This window comes from Mercenaria mercenaria, chromosome 2 (assembly GCF_021730395.1).
Source record: "Mercenaria mercenaria strain notata chromosome 2, MADL_Memer_1, whole genome shotgun sequence".
NCBI classification, from domain to species: Eukaryota; Metazoa; Mollusca; class Bivalvia; order Venerida; family Veneridae; genus Mercenaria; species Mercenaria mercenaria.
In genome coordinates this window covers 114,106,160-114,122,144 of record NC_069362.1, presented here as the reverse complement: position 1 = coordinate 114,122,144, position 15,985 = coordinate 114,106,160, and the positions used below count along the sequence as shown (strand labels likewise).

At 36.2% G+C, this 15,985-nt stretch overlaps 1 protein-coding gene across 1 annotated transcript in view; it reads right to left on the bottom strand.

Annotated features, from left to right (window-relative positions):
* Nucleotides 1-3,621: 3,621 nt before the first annotated feature.
* LOC123562481 (uncharacterized) overlaps nucleotides 3,622-15,985 on the bottom strand; it is a 53,133-nt gene continuing 40,769 nt past the window's right edge. Inside the window, exons 25-31 of the mRNA XM_045355115.2 lie at nucleotides 15,048-15,230; nucleotides 13,688-13,805; nucleotides 13,069-13,304; nucleotides 12,129-12,306; nucleotides 9,052-10,275; nucleotides 7,270-7,392; nucleotides 3,622-6,273 (exon numbers count right to left, since the gene is read on the bottom strand). Of these exons, the coding sequence (XP_045211050.2) occupies nucleotides 6,197-6,273; nucleotides 7,270-7,392; nucleotides 9,052-10,275; nucleotides 12,129-12,306; nucleotides 13,069-13,304; nucleotides 13,688-13,805; nucleotides 15,048-15,230 (2,139 nt within the window). The 3' untranslated portion in view covers nucleotides 3,622-6,196. The remainder of the gene's footprint in view (nucleotides 6,274-7,269; nucleotides 7,393-9,051; nucleotides 10,276-12,128; nucleotides 12,307-13,068; nucleotides 13,305-13,687; nucleotides 13,806-15,047; nucleotides 15,231-15,985) is intronic.

The following is a 15,985-nucleotide window of genomic DNA, read 5'->3' as shown; positions in this document are numbered from 1 at the left end:
TACTAGTCACAGCATGACACAACTTGGAGTTCTTTTGTTTTCTTTTTGTATTCAAAGAATAGGTAGAGCTATTGGACTCACTCATGCATCGGCGTCGGGGTCTGCGTCGGCGTCTCGATTTGGTTAAGTTTTTGTATGTAAGCTGGTATCTCAGTAACCACTTGTGGGAATGGATTAAAACTTCACACACTTATTTATTGTATTAAACAGTCTTACATTGTACAGATTCCATAACTTTTTTTTTTTTTACAAAATTATGATCCTTTTTTTTTTACTTAGAAATTTTTGGTTAAGGTTTTATTTGTATGCTGGTATCTCAGTTCCCACTAATGGGAATGGATTGAAACTTCACACGCTTTTTCACTATGGTGATCTGACGTGCAGTTCACAGGTTCCATAACTAATCTTTGTATTTTTAAAAAATTGTCCGCTTTTTTTCCGACTCAATTGTTTTTGATTAAGCTTTTGTATGTAAGCTGATATCTCAGTACCCACTGACGGAAATTGACTGAAACTTCGCGCACTTGTTCACTGTCATAAGCTGACATGCAGTGCACAGGTTCCATAACTCTACTTTGCATTTTTACAGAATGATGTCCCTTTTTGACTTAGATTTTGGTTATTGAGTTTTGTTATACGCTGGTGTCTTAGTACCCACTAATGGGAATGGATTAAAACTTCACACAATTATCCATTGTCATTAGCTGATATGCATTGCACAGGTTCCATAACCCTGTTTTGCAATTTTACAAAATTTTGCCCCTTTTTAGACTTTAATTTTAATTCAATTGACAAGACTGTTGAATAGTCGAGCGTTGCTGTCCTTTTGACAGATCTTGTTTTTTAAATATTTATTTTCGAACTAAGCAGCAAAACGACAGTGCCTTAAAGCTGAATTTACTATAGAACCTCAAACATTATGATGGCAGACACTTTTTTGGCATGGGTTTGCACCATATGGGTGATTCATATGGAAACGTACTTGAATTATAACGAGTATATAGCATATTTTGGAAATAAATACAAATGTCAAAATTTTCTTGTTATGGTTTAAATGCCTATTTATTCTAAAAGTCATCCCAAAGGTCTGAATTAATACTTTAATGATTTAGAGGCACACATATCTACCATATTACAGAATAAAGTACAAAATTTATTCAATATAAATAGAATTCTTTGAGTCTCGGGAAATGCTTCAAAGTTAAGGCTAACCAGCTCTCCTCCGACCTCAAGTAAATATTGAGTGTTTTAAAATGTAGGCAAATTTGTGCTGCAACCGTGTAAATGTAATACAAAGCCTTTGTTTTTAAACTTTGAGAGTTTTGCTGGGGCCATGCAAGAAACCCGTACTAAGAATATTTCATAAATCCGGGGAATAATAGTGTTTCAACAAAATAGAAAAACGAATGTTTCATCCAAAATATTAACCCATTTCATACGCTTGGACTTGCCAAGATGACTATTTGAGCCGCACCATGAGAAAACCAGCATAGTGCATTTGCGACCAGCATGGATCCTGACCAGACTGCGCTTATGCTTTCAAAGCCTATTGCAATTAGAGAAACCGTTAGCGAACAGCATGGATCCTGACCAGACTGTGCGGATGCGCAGGCTGGTCAGGATCCATGCTGGTCGCAAATGCACTGTGTTGGTTTTATTTTGAATGTAATTTTAGGTATATTCTAGACTACATTAGAAACATTATGAAAGGCACGAAATATTTCATTTCATTTCATGACGGACAAATTTTGATAACAACTGTATAACTGGACTGGCTTTTGTACCACAGACGGCTGTGGTTTGTATAAGTTTATGTTTCGGGCTGAAGACTGTAAGTCCGAGTTCATCATCTCGTCTACATTTTGTCAAGGCCTATGAGCACAAGAAAGCATGTGTCACCTATGTGTCATTCAAGATTATGCGCTCGTCCTGATCAGTTTTCATACGAAACGCAAGAAATTAACAATAATCAGTTAAAATGTAAAAATGAAGAAGACTGCTGTGGTCATTAGGCTAGCTGGACGATTTAAAGTGCTGTACATCTAAAACCGTTATTTTGATAGCCAGTCTGTTTCATTTCGTGACACTATTTTTGCAGGAATTCTGCTCATTTTTTCTTATTTTATGTAAGCTTCGCTTTTATGTACTTACAGCACAAGTAAAGTGTGCTTGCCACATAGAGATAGTACCTAAGTTTTTCAAATCACAGGTTTGAAGTTAAAAAGCTTTGAAATGAAGACAAAGGTCCATATATTTCTCAAAAACAGAAATATAGACAATATTTTAACCAGAAGTGTGGAGTTATGAGCATTTAATATTTTCATGTTAACGAAAATTTTGTGATCAAGGAAATGTAACTCTTCTTGAACATGGAGAGCATAAACATCAAAGGGACATAATATAGTCAATATTTTCTAATTGGGTGCATTTGATTTAACATTCAACTTTGATCTGGATTGCTAAATAATGATCCATGATACTGTGTGCTAAAAATTTAGAACATCTGGAACAGTCTATTAACGCAAAACAATGCTTTAGCAGAATCTAAATAGTTAAGCTCTAACTGGGACTCGAACTCAGGACCTCTCACACCTAAGGCAGACACTCTACCACTTACCTATAACAGCAGTAGCTAATAGCTATGCAATTTAATTGCTGGATTACATGCGTGAACTGGAACAATAATCGGTGAACTCCGGATTATCGGCGTATTCGCTTTGTTACCTAACGGCAATTTTTGTGTAAAGAAAAAATATAATCTAATGCTGCCAACGTCATAATCGGTCAAATCTGCCCAAATTTCTCTGACGTGTTGTTCAGAGTATGAACTTACTAACTGGTAGTACCAGTGAAATATTACTTACACTGAATCTTTTATATTTGCCCTTTTTGTAGCTGTCGAACGGCAAAGGCGGTGAGTTTTGGCCAAATATAAGTAATTATTTTACCAGTTTTGAGAGGATTTCAATTGATGGGAAATTACAGTTACAAACTAAATACCTTTCTGCAACACATGGAGTCATTAGCATTCACTGTCAATCAGTATTATGACTAAGATCGACTGTCATTCATTCATTTCAAAGTTTCATAGACAGAGTCCGTTGTTTACATTTTTTTATCGTAACCGGTGCACTTGTAAAAATCACTTTAGTTTGAAAAATCAAAGTATGCAAAGAGCTATGGTACGGCCTCTATGCCACAGTCAATATTATATCTTCTGTAAACTGACTTTTCTGCAAGAACTGCTCTGACGGAATATTTTCCTTAGCTTCGCAGATTTCCTGCTTCTATACTAATATGAACGGTTGCATGCTTTAAGTGTTCTTGTTTTTGAATTACGGATGCGAAACATTGACTAGCTATATGTCACCACCAGTGTATGAAACGTATTTAGAACTCTATATTAGTACCGTTCGGCTCATATAATGTCTTATTCAGAAGCCCTTAGAATATACCAGTCAATGTATGTAACATTTGTTCAGTGCTTTTGACAGGCGCTCTTCTATGAAACGGCAACTTTCAAGGCAACTTTCAAGCATTTTAACTTCTGTTACTTCCACTGACTGTGTGTGGGGCGTCATAATTTTAAAATGAATATAAAACTAGACACAAGACATTTGTAAGAGTTTCTTCTTTCCTTTTATTACAACGAAAATAGAACAAATTTGCAAAATATAACAGCATGAAGGTTAAAAAAGAGTATACAAAATCTTAAGGTGACGGGGGAGTAATTTAGAATTTTGACAATTGTCGACTTTTTCAGTGTTAGGGGACCCCTATTCAAATAGTATTAAAATTAATGTTTTTTAAAGTTTATTCTTAAATAAATCTGTATGTGCATGTAGCTGTAAAGATCAGATGCGAATGTTTAGCAGCATCTACATCCATGCTTTTCCGTCACTTTTTTGGAGGCAGATTCGAATGAAGCTATGCGTTTGCTGCAGCAAAGTGACAGTGTCTGTGGATTGCAGACACGTTTCTGTTTAGAGGTTTGCACCCATAGGATTTGTTGATAGAAAAACGTGCATAAATCATAATTAAAGCACAATAATTAAAGCACAAACAAGTGTAGTCAATATTTTGGAAATAACGAAGTGAAATCGATATCACCTGGATTGTAGGAGGCCGTATAGGAAAAGAAATCGATATTGCCTGGATTGTAGGAGGCGGTATAGAAAAAGAAATCGATAACACCTGGATTGTAGAGGAGGCGGTATAAGGATAAGTTTATTTATTCTTGAAATGATCACAAACTGACACGATTTTGAAGCACACATTACTCCTACATAGCAAATTGAAGTACAAATGCTGCTGCTACTTTTTAACTTATCAAATACAAATATTTTTTAGTTTCCTAGTCGTGGTTCAAAATTACAGAACCCTGCCCCCTTCCCTCTCCCCTGCCACCTTACACGTAAGAGGAAAACGTCTGGTACAAGTGATCACTATCTTCACTTTTTTCCCTGAGTTGAAACCGCTCGTGAAAATGTTTATTCGGTGAGATATTTCGATCGTAAACAAATATCTTTTTTAAACTATTATAATTGCATGTACTTTTATTCCTTTTTTTTTTCAAGGAAATAAAAGCGTGAAGAAAATTTAAGTTCTGATAATTGAGCCGTGCCATGGGAAAACCAACATAGTGGCTTTGCGACCAGCATGGATCCAGACCAGCCAGCGCATCCGCGCAGTCTGTTCAGGATCCATGCTGTTCGCTAACGGTTTCTCTAATTGCAGTAGGCGTTAAAAGCGAACAGCATGGATCCTGACCAGTCTGCGCGGATGCGCAGGCTGGTCTGGATCCATGCTGGTCGCAAACCCACTATGTTGGTTTTCCCATGGCACGGCTCATATAAGCTTTAAAATAAAATTTGTTGACATTAGTAGATATTGTCAAGTTAAAAATCCAAGTGTATGAAATTGTAAAGTAGACAGTACGCTTGACTTAGATAGATATTACAACAGTCAAAATGAAGTGCGCAGAATATTAAAATATATCATATTTCACCTTTGTTGTCAGTTTTAAATTATAAGACCTTATAAATTGTAATTATTTACATAAAAACCTGTCTTTGTTGAAATAATACGGAAACTTACTTGAAGCGACATGAGAATTTTTAACGACTTAGGCAAATAAAGTTCAGTTATCAAAGATGTTAAATGTAAAACTTTTATGACAATTTATTTATGTAAAAATGGTAATTGATATTTTATTTCATACAGATGAGCTATAAAGACAATACATTATATTATTACAATATCTCTTGTTCCGATAACATTCTTTAACGGCACTCTGTACTTCCCCCCCCCCTCTCTCTCTCTCTCTCTCTCTCTCTCTCTCTCGATTCATCTGTGACTTCTTTCCTCAGTCACGAGTATGATTATAACCCTAGCTTCGAACTCACATCTGGTCTTAAACATTCATGAATTGCAACTGATAACTGGAACAATCAGCAAACTTGTAGGAGGAAAACATGACCCGTTTTATTCTTCTAACATTATTTGAGCCGTGCCATGAGAAAACCAACATAGTGGCTTTGCGACCAGCACGGATCCAGTCAAGATCCATGCTGTTCGCTTTCAAAGTCTATTGCAATTAGAGAAACTGTTAGCGAACAGCATGGATCCTGACCAGACTGCGCGGATGCGCAGGCTGGTCTGGATCCATACTGGTCGCAAAGCCACTATTTTGGTTTTCTCATAGCGCGGCTCATTTACTTTTATCGGTGATAAATACCCGTAGCTCGGGTAATGGATTTTCATGTATCATGCTACCACCTAATTTAAAGTAACATTAGCCAAAACAAATATCCTGGTAGTTTTTGTGCTCTTAATTACTAAAGTATAGAAGTTTTCTTTGATGCAATTTACAATGTATCGTTTGTGTTCATCAATGCAGAATGTTAGTATGATCCACTTTCATCATAACCCTTTGATTGTGTGTCATGCGTTTTACATACACAATGTACAAAGTTTTACTCACTGACAAACAACACTGTTACAAAATATGTTTTTTTTTTCTTTTTTACTTTTTTAAAATACTTCTAATAGCCTCACTTTTGTTTTTTAATTTGTTTATCGACGTTACTTCACCAAGATTACAGTGTCCGTTTCAATTGTTTTTAGAAACAATGCAATATATAGGTCATTGTAAGATAACATCTATAAAAATATAATAACAACAACAAAAAACTGTCTAAAATCTGTCAAAGGAGGTATCGGACTTGTTCAAAGGAGAGTTGTCCATATACTCGTCTTTTTCATTCCTGTAATCTGTAAAAAAGAAGTATACACTAAATATGTCAGTGACTAATGCCATCTATTTGTTAATGTTACAACAAGGCATATAGTACATGGTTCAATTTTCATGCCTCTGGGTTACATATTTTTAGGATATATGCAACATAAACGTTTTAGCACTTTATGTGCATTTTTATGCCCCCATCTACCATTTTTTGGGGAGGTACTTAGGGCTGCCCTTGACTGTCCGTCTGTCCGTTCGTCAGTTCGACTTTGTGTCATGCATATTGCTTAAAGTATTTGATCCAGAATCATCGATGACATTCAGCATGGGAAGTTGTGCACCCGATATTTCAATTTCAGTCTCGCAAGTCTGTATCCCCACCGGACAAGTGGGGGTAAGATGGACACTAGTACTGAGAAACGTTATGAGATACATGTTTTCGTAGATCGAGTGAAAAAGAGGAGTGCCACAAAAACAGTTACCAACCCTATTACAAAATCTAAATCGAGTGACCTTGACCTTTGATCTACTTGAGCCTGAACCTATTAATGTCTGCCCTTTCCCGACACCAATCCTTATATAAGGTTTCATGTTTATAGCGCCAGCAGTATGCAAGTTGATATGTTATGAATATAAAATTACTTTCATACATTAAATATTTAATGCACGAGGAAGGCAACATTTATTATATGCTATAGGAGTGTTTACTTGCCTATAAGGCACACTGCATTAATTTGTTTTTAAATTTCGAATTTGACACGAATCCGTAGGCGTGCCATTTAAAACAAGTGATAAAATTCCATTTTTTTTTTTTACTTTACTCTCGACAGGTAAATAATTCAGTAAATGACTGAAATTGTATATTATTGAAAGGTTTAAAAGAGATACAGAGGTTGTAAAAGCAAATTGTTGGTCTCGTTAAAATTGGAATTAAACTATGAAAGACTCTTGTCACGAGGAAAACAGTACAATAGGATTTGAAAATTTACTTTAATTAATGCTTTTAAGATATTCTAAAACGTTACCTTGCAAGGCATCAGACATAGAATCTCGAATGTATTCCAGCACTGATCGGTTGGTGAAGTAAGCTGGCATCTGACGACCCAGATGTCCATATTTCATTGCCTCTTCTTCATCTTCATCTTTGTCTGGAACACATTGTTTCTTTATTGTTAATTTTGTTGCATTGGTCTAGGGGAAACTTGTTAGGATAATGGTAATTTTAAACGTCAGATTTATACAAATTCAATGTGTCAATACATATTTCATATTAGACATATCTTGTCCGAACATATACCACTTTGTAAGAGTGTTAGCAATGAACTATACAATCTGTAAGACGATCATCTAGATTGAGCAAAATAATAGCCGACTCGGTTTGATCGAGACAATGGAATTACGCCCCACAGTATCGCCGGACTTATGCGGAATTCTGTTACAGTAAAACTAATTGGACTCCTTGATTCCTAAAGAACAGAAAATATAGCAACACCGTGTCTGTTTGAAAATATAAAAAAAATAAAAAGAAAAGAAAAGAAAACGCCGTTTTTCAATAACATTTCTTCATGTTCGCTACTAAGCAGAATTTTATGTAGATCTATTTTTAAAACCTCAATGTACCCTAAGACAATTCTATTTATCTATAAATGATAGGGATTGGTTTGTTTTAGATTTATTTGGAAAAAAGGGGATCTGAAGCATAGAAATTCTCACAATGTTGAAAAGTAAAAAATTGTAAAATGGTAAATCTAAAATTGTTATATTATGTGATCAAATAAAATGTTATGTCCGTGTTATTGTTTTTGAGATATTGGAAACGATTAAGAGATCCACATTTTTTTCAGCTAATTTTATAATATTCTTTGCTGTTACTAATATTTGAAATCCTCGGGCGGGGCGTATGTTCTCCGTGACTATTTGATAAACGACATTGTGTCTGAAATCATTAGTCCTCCACCTCTGATTCATGTGGGGAAGTTGGCAGTTACTTGCAGAGAACAGGTTTGTACTGGTACAGAATCCAGGAACACTGGTTAGGTTAACTGCCTGACGTTACATGACTGAAATACTTTTGAAAAACGGCGTTAACCCCAAAACAAACTAACCAACAAACTAATATTTGAAAGAGAAAGTAATGTTGTCGATTTTTTATCGATTAACATGGGTGTTAAATAAAGGTTTCCGTATGCCAGTTACAAACTTTATTCTGTGTTATTCGGACGAATTATGGTACGCCTTTTCAAACATTCAGCACTGTCATAAAGTGATGGACCTGTAAACTATTCTGTTTTCGTGGATTCCATATCGGTTATAATCGGTCCATGACTTGCTGACAACTTTCTCACATAACACTGAGGTTGGAAGAGAATGACCAACGATTTACTGTCATTTAATTGCCGAAGAAAATGCGTATGTATCTTTTTCCTTGTATCAATGTTATATAAAAAATTTCTTAAGAGAAATAAATAAAACCTTAATTATGCTTTTTAGGATTAAATTGTTGACGCACCTTAATGTCATTCTGAAATGACGATTAATGCCGTTTCATGAATTAAAACAATATTTATAGAAATGTCTTCCAAATTATAGTAGAATACTGTTAAACGTTTTGAAATATATAAATTTTGTTTACTAAATATTAACTTACACATACTACGCTTATAATATTGTTATAATATTTTATAGGAAAAATTGCTACGAGAAACGGTCATCCCTAAAGAAAAGACATAACGGATAAGATAATGTTTGTTTTTTATTTTGCTAACTATATTTAACATTTCAGATTGTACTGGTGCAACTGAACAAACCTGCAACAGGCTTCTGTTTTGCACGTCCTCCAAACGTGAATAAGCCCTTAAGCTTATCCAGAACGTAATCAACAACTTCGCCTTCCTTGTCGGCGTATGTTTCCGCATTTATTTCGTCTATGGCCTCACACAGTATTGCCATGAACATCGTCATCACAAAATAGACCATGAACATAATGAACGTGATGAAATAGATCTTCGCCATTACGGGATCACTCTCTTCAAGCTCTGTTAAAGTGGTTGCTCCAAGTAGGCTCAGGAATAGGGTCTCCAATGTTTTAACAATGTTCTTATAAGGTTCCAGTTTTGATCCGAAGAGGAGGTAACCAAAGAAAGCATAGAAAAAGTAATAGCAGATAAAGAATATCGCAAAGGACAGCAAATCTCTTCCAGCTCTTTTGAATATCCTAGCTGTTTTGCCAATTCTTTTGTTGTAACCCAGGGAGTTCATAATTCGGAGAGTAGCCATAAAACACAGAATACCAAGCAAAACTACAAAGGTCAGATTCCAAAGGGCGACGTGATAGAAGTTAACAAATTCTTTCTTGTCTTCAAGAAATAATCGCAAGCTGTCGTTGATCATCACTATTCTGATGACGTAGAATATGACAGCTGTATAGCTCAGTATGATAAACACAAGGTCATATACTTGCCAAGGCTCCTTAAAGTAAGCTTTTCTTTGCTGATACACGTTTATTATAGCAACAACTGTGAAACCCAAGAGGTAGACCAGGAAAATAATTTCGCAGGCCAGAGTGTATTGACCAGTGGGACCTTGGTGCTGATACACTCGAAGAGGGAAAACCATAGAGTAGGTTAAAGCGCCACCCGTTTCTGGAAATTCGACCAAAAGAACAGAATAAACAAAAATGTTCGAATTAAGACAATAAAGTGTAAATTCGAAGAAGATCCCTCTCGTTTGACGGTCAATCCACGAGTTTTCGAACATCTCCTTTACAATTATTTGACTGACTTCCCTGTCCACGCTGAGCTTTGCAATGTACCCACCGCCGCCATACGTGGTATATACTCCAGTAATCGGTAGTCCCCAAATGTCAAAAGCTGAAGTGTACTTCCAAGCACTAGATGACAAACGGAAAGCTCTCTCTTTATCATCACATGGACCGTTTTTCCATCCAATACAATAACTACTATCGTCCTCTGTCGACTCTGAATATTTGTCCAAACAGTCTTCTGACTCAATGTAAGGAATCGAACATGGCTCTGAAATCATTATCAAGAATTGGATTATTTTATTTGTGACTGATCATGGCTTTCTTTGTTTAACAGTACACATTTTTAAATCATGGTATTTTGTAAATCGTGGCATAAAAATAGTTTACGTAAAATCGTTCGTATAATAAACTTAGTAAAGCAAGCAGACCAGTACCCGTATCATGATACTCTTGTGCAGGAGAAGTTTATTTCAAAAATACTATTTTACCAGTACAAAACATGCAAACTCTGTTTATGACTAGATTCTTCATTTTCTAGATATCTTTTGCTTTATATTTTCAACTATTAGCATGTTTTAGGACGTTTGACTTCAGAAATAATAAAAAAAAATGAAATAAATAATGAGTTTTTTTTTTTACATTGCTTAACAAAGGCTAATTAACATGTCAGATTTCATCTAGTTAAAAAAGTATTGACCGACATTGATTACAATAAACTTCCTAACGTCAACGACAAGTCAATACTGTACCACTATAATTGTCTTTCATAAAAACACAAAAAAATATGTGTCTGGCTAGATCCAGTTCATATAGTGCCGTATTGCATAAAATTCTGATGTATTCACTAATATTTCAAACGTGCTTAGTCCGGATCTTAAATATAGCAATAAAAAACCAATTAAGTCGTATTTTGACTTTCACCTCAGCTACTATATAATGCATTTATAGTCCAAGATTCTGTGTAAATGGTTCACAAGATAACTTACAAATTAAGCAAAATGAACAGCACATTCTACTGTATATCAAATGAGTTAACAATCGAGTGAAACACATAATTGTCATATTACATAGCCTTGTTGACCAAGTGACCGAGGTGGTTGTTAATATGCAGTTGAAACTCAATACATCAAACTCGCTTATTTCAAAATTCTGGCTATCTCCAAGACATTTTTTTTATAAAATCTGTAAAAAGATCATTTGGAAACAAAGAACGCTACCAAGAAGAATAATAGCAGACTCGGTTTGATTGAGCCTGTTCGTGAGAGGTAATGAAATGTGCAACATCTCTCACGTCCCCTATCACCGGCTTAAGCGGAAGTCTATTACACATATGTTGAATGGACTCCGTGATCCCAAAGGACCAGAAAATATAACAACACTGAATCCATGTACGGGGAGACCTTTTACAGCCACCACACGGCTCTTAAAGATTGCTGTTGTGGTAGTTAATAAAATCTGTAAAAAGATCCTTTGGAAGAAAAGAATGCTACCAAGAAGAGTAATAGCAGACTCGATTTGATTGAGTCTGTTCATGAGAGGTAATGAAATGTGCAACACCTCTCATACCCTGTTACCGGCTTTAGCAATATGTTGAATGAACTCCATGATCCCAAAGGACCAGAAAATATAACAATACTGAATCCAAGTACGGGGAGAATTTTTGCCGATTTTAAGACCCGTACCGACAAAACATCCACAAAATATCATTTTTACTCGGATTGTTGGTTATCTCGAAGTAAAACGCTTGATCCCTTGCAACTAGAGATACCGAGTTTCAGCTGTATTAATGTTTGTACATCATATACAATAACCAGTACATAAAAGAGCTCGCCAATGTTTTCAAACTATAACAAAATGAGCCGCAGCATGAGAATACCAACATAGTGCATTTGCGACCAGCATGGATTCAGACCAGCCTGCGCATCCGCGCAGTCTGGTCAGAATCCATGTTGTTCGCGAACGGTTTCTCTAATTGCCATTGGCTTTGAAATCGAACGAAGAGTTTGGATCCTTGGCAGACTGCGCGCATGCCTAGGCTGGCCTGGATCCATGCTGGTCGCGGATGCACTATGTTGGTTTTCTCACTGTGCACTTCATTTGTGTCTTTATCATAAAACGTACTCTGTTTCCTTGCCCTCATTTGACGAAGCCTGGGTGGGCCGACTCTGAAATTGCTTTCATCATTTATGAACTGTCTTACTCTCCACGGTAGGCGCTCACCCGTTAACTCATTCTCAGGGAACATGTTGGAAATTGCAGTGTTGTTTAACCAGTCAAAATATTCATCTATAGTGGTGATCTGCAAATCAAAACGTCAATATAAATTGCTATTAAATATGATTAATGTTAGATGAATAATTGATCGGTTATTCGAAATTGAAAACTGCTTTGTCAGCTTATGTCAATGATCTTCATACACGATTCAAAACGATTCATACACGATTCATAATCGCATATTCAAATGAAAAATATTTATTAATTTACATCGCTATCAGACGTTTTCTACAAACCTTTAGAACAAAACAAATATGGATGTCTATTTACCAAATCATTTCATTCTGGTACTTACAGACAATAAAGATTACAAAAAAAATAAGGCCTAAAATGTGAATCCGAGGTGTAGTCAAAGAAAGTCTAAACTTTATAGATCCAATTTTTCTCTCTATTTTTTTTTTAAATTTCATATAGAATGAGTGCCCAATCATATTCTCCTTATTTCTAAGTTTTGAACTAGAGACCTTTTGCTTTATTAAAACATCATTTGAGCCGCTCCATGAGAAAACCAACATAGTGGCTTTGCGACCAGCATGGATCCAGACCAGCCTGCGCATCCGCGCAGTCGGTCAGGATCCATGCTGTTCGCTTTCAAAGCCTATTGCAATTAGGGAAACTGTTAGCGAACAGCATGGATCCTGACCAGACTGCGCGGATGCGCAGGCTGGTCTGGATCCATGCTGGTCGCAATGCCACTATGTTGGTTTTCTCATGGCACGGCTCATTTAACCATTCGTTTAGCATTTGAGAGTTTTGCAAATACATGATAAAACTTGTTCTTACGGACCGAAGAAAATTGAGTCTGGCTACTTGGTTCCACAATCTTGTCTTTGATTTCTTCATGTAACAGATATGATTGGCTGTCAAGATTACTGTAGGCAATGCTGAATAGGATCCATGCGTGGAATATGTTCAGTGCAATGTCTCGCATGGCTTTCCTCATCATCAATTCGACCAGTCGCCATTCCCTAGCAGCATTTAGTTTTTCCTGGTCTAGTGGAGGTGCTGGTTTTCGCTTGCCGCCTGGAAGAAATATATTTTGCAAATGTTATACGCGTTTACAATCAATATCGTGTACATGTAATTCATAATACATTTTTTTAAAATTGTAACTCGCAAAAAAGAAGCTACATTTTTTAAAAATGTGTTTTAATGACAGTGTGTACATTATCAAAAACAAAGAATAACTAATCCCATTCTATACAAATTTAATGGGCGAGGCGTCCGTGACGATTTGCTTAAATACATTGTGTGTGAAATCAATCGTCCTTCGCGTCATAATTATTCATGAAGAGAAGTTTGCAGTTACTTGCAAAGAACAGGTTCCCACTGGTACAGAATCCAGAAATATTTTAACATATTAGACACCATTACATATTTGCCAAGACAAAACTGACTCTACGTACCCGATTTTTTCTTTATTCTCGATGAATAATTACGAAGAATATTCTTTCTGTCAACATCTGCCTGAGACTGCTTGGTTGAACGGAATATTATAGCAAACGTGAGAGCCATGAATGCAACCTGTATTCAATGTATAAAATATCATAGCGAATTAGAAGAGTTTGGAGAAAATTATGAATTAATTAATTATTATTTGTATTTTGTCAATACTGATTTCCATCACGAAATACGTTTCTTTTATCATAGTACATAATGCTAAACAGATGCAGTGTCTTCATTAAAAACGTATTCGTCATTAAGATAAAGTTATGCATCAATATATCACGGTTAATTATCAATCCAGTAGAACAGGCACAAGAGCAAAAAAAAAATGACAATAGTCTAACTGAAAAAGCTACATTCAAAGAAAGCAGTCAAAAATACAACAGTTCATGTCCATGTCCTTAAATTACTTTTAAATGTAGTTATGCCTAGTTAACATTTGGCCTACGATGCGTCCGTGGAGCTTTTATACTGCCCGTATCCTCCTTTTCGTGCGGCCTCCGTGCGGAGGTAGAAGGCGGCCAGGCGATTGTCGTACGGATTCACGGGCTCCTCAGCTTGTACGATTTGTCTGGCAAAAAGTTATACAAATCAGAAAAAAAATCATAAGCCCGTAGCCCGTAGACATGTCTAGGGTGGCATTGGACAATCCCCGCATGGGCATCGTTAGGAGGCCGCGCGCTAATCGTGCAGCCAACGCACGATTTTCTGTGGACATGGTGCCCAAAAGAAATCGTACGGAGATTGTAGACTCATTGGACCTTCTCACGGCCCTCGCATAGCTGCCGCAAAGTTGCCGCTTGCTTTCCGTGCAGTACCCGTGAAATCGCACAGATATTGAGCTATCATCGCGCGCAGTCCCTACAGCGGCACATTGCCGTGCGGCGGCCTTGATATGGGCATAACATTTTTTTTTGAGATGGTTATATATATATATTCGTCTCGTCAGAGAAATATCACCGTATCTTCCCAACGCAGCCTCTGCACAAACTTTTCATTACATTTAACCATTAGCTTGCTGGCGGCCTTTGCGACCCGTGCAGACCAAGATCAGCCTGCACGGATGTGCAGGTTGATCATGGTCTGCACTGTTCGCTATTCAATCAGTGCATTTTCATTGAACTCCCCTTAGAATAATAAATGGTATTGCCCAATTTGAATGATGAACCAGGCCATTCTAAAAATTTAGCAGGGTTAGGGTTAATATATTTTAGAGCCGTTACTTAGTACTTGGCTATGTTGTATACAGTCACCAATATTGTGCGCGTGTAGTTCTGAGCCAAAAACCAACAGTAAACGGAACTGTTAAGTATTATTTACCTTTATAGGGTCAAAACAAAATACTGATTCAACGAAAGAGAGAATGAAGGTTGTCAACCATTCCTCAGACTTCTGTTTGCCCCATTCTGCACTATACAGCAGTATAAAGAATCCGCATGTAAGTACCGTAACACCAACAGTAAACCAACCCAGATAGTGAAACGTCTCAGGCAGAGTAATTCCCTGTAATAATTTATACAAATATACAAAACAGGGAAAGTAATTCGTTGAAATAATGTATACAAATATACACAACTGGCAACGCAATTCCCTGAAATACTTTATACATATATACATAACAGGCAAAGTAATTCCATGAAATAATTTATACATATATACACAACAGGCAACGCAATTCCCTGAAATACTTTATACATATATACATAACAGGCAAAGTAATTCCCTGAAATAATTTATACAAATATACACAACAGGGAAAGTAATTCGTTGAAATAATGTATACAAATATACACAACTGGCAACGCAAATCCCTGAAATACTTTATACATATATACATAACAGGCAAAGTAATTCCCTGAAATAATTTATACATAAATACACAACAGGGAAGATAATTCTCCAAGTAATGCCCTGGAATAATTTATACAAATATACAACAGGCCAAGTAATTCCCTGAAATAATTTACACAAATATACACAACAGGGCAAGTAATTCTCTGAAATAACTTATACAAATGTACACAACAGGCAAAGTAATTCCCTGAAATAATTTATACAAATGTACACAACAGGCAAAGTAATTCCTTGTAATAGTTTAAATACAAATATACACAACCCTGAAATAATTTATACATGTATACACAGTTATACACTGCAGATAAAGCCAGTCCCTGACGTCTTATATAAATATACACAAGAAGCCATGGAAACCCCTTTAACGTTGAATTCCTGAAATAATACAAACAAGCATTCTTCAG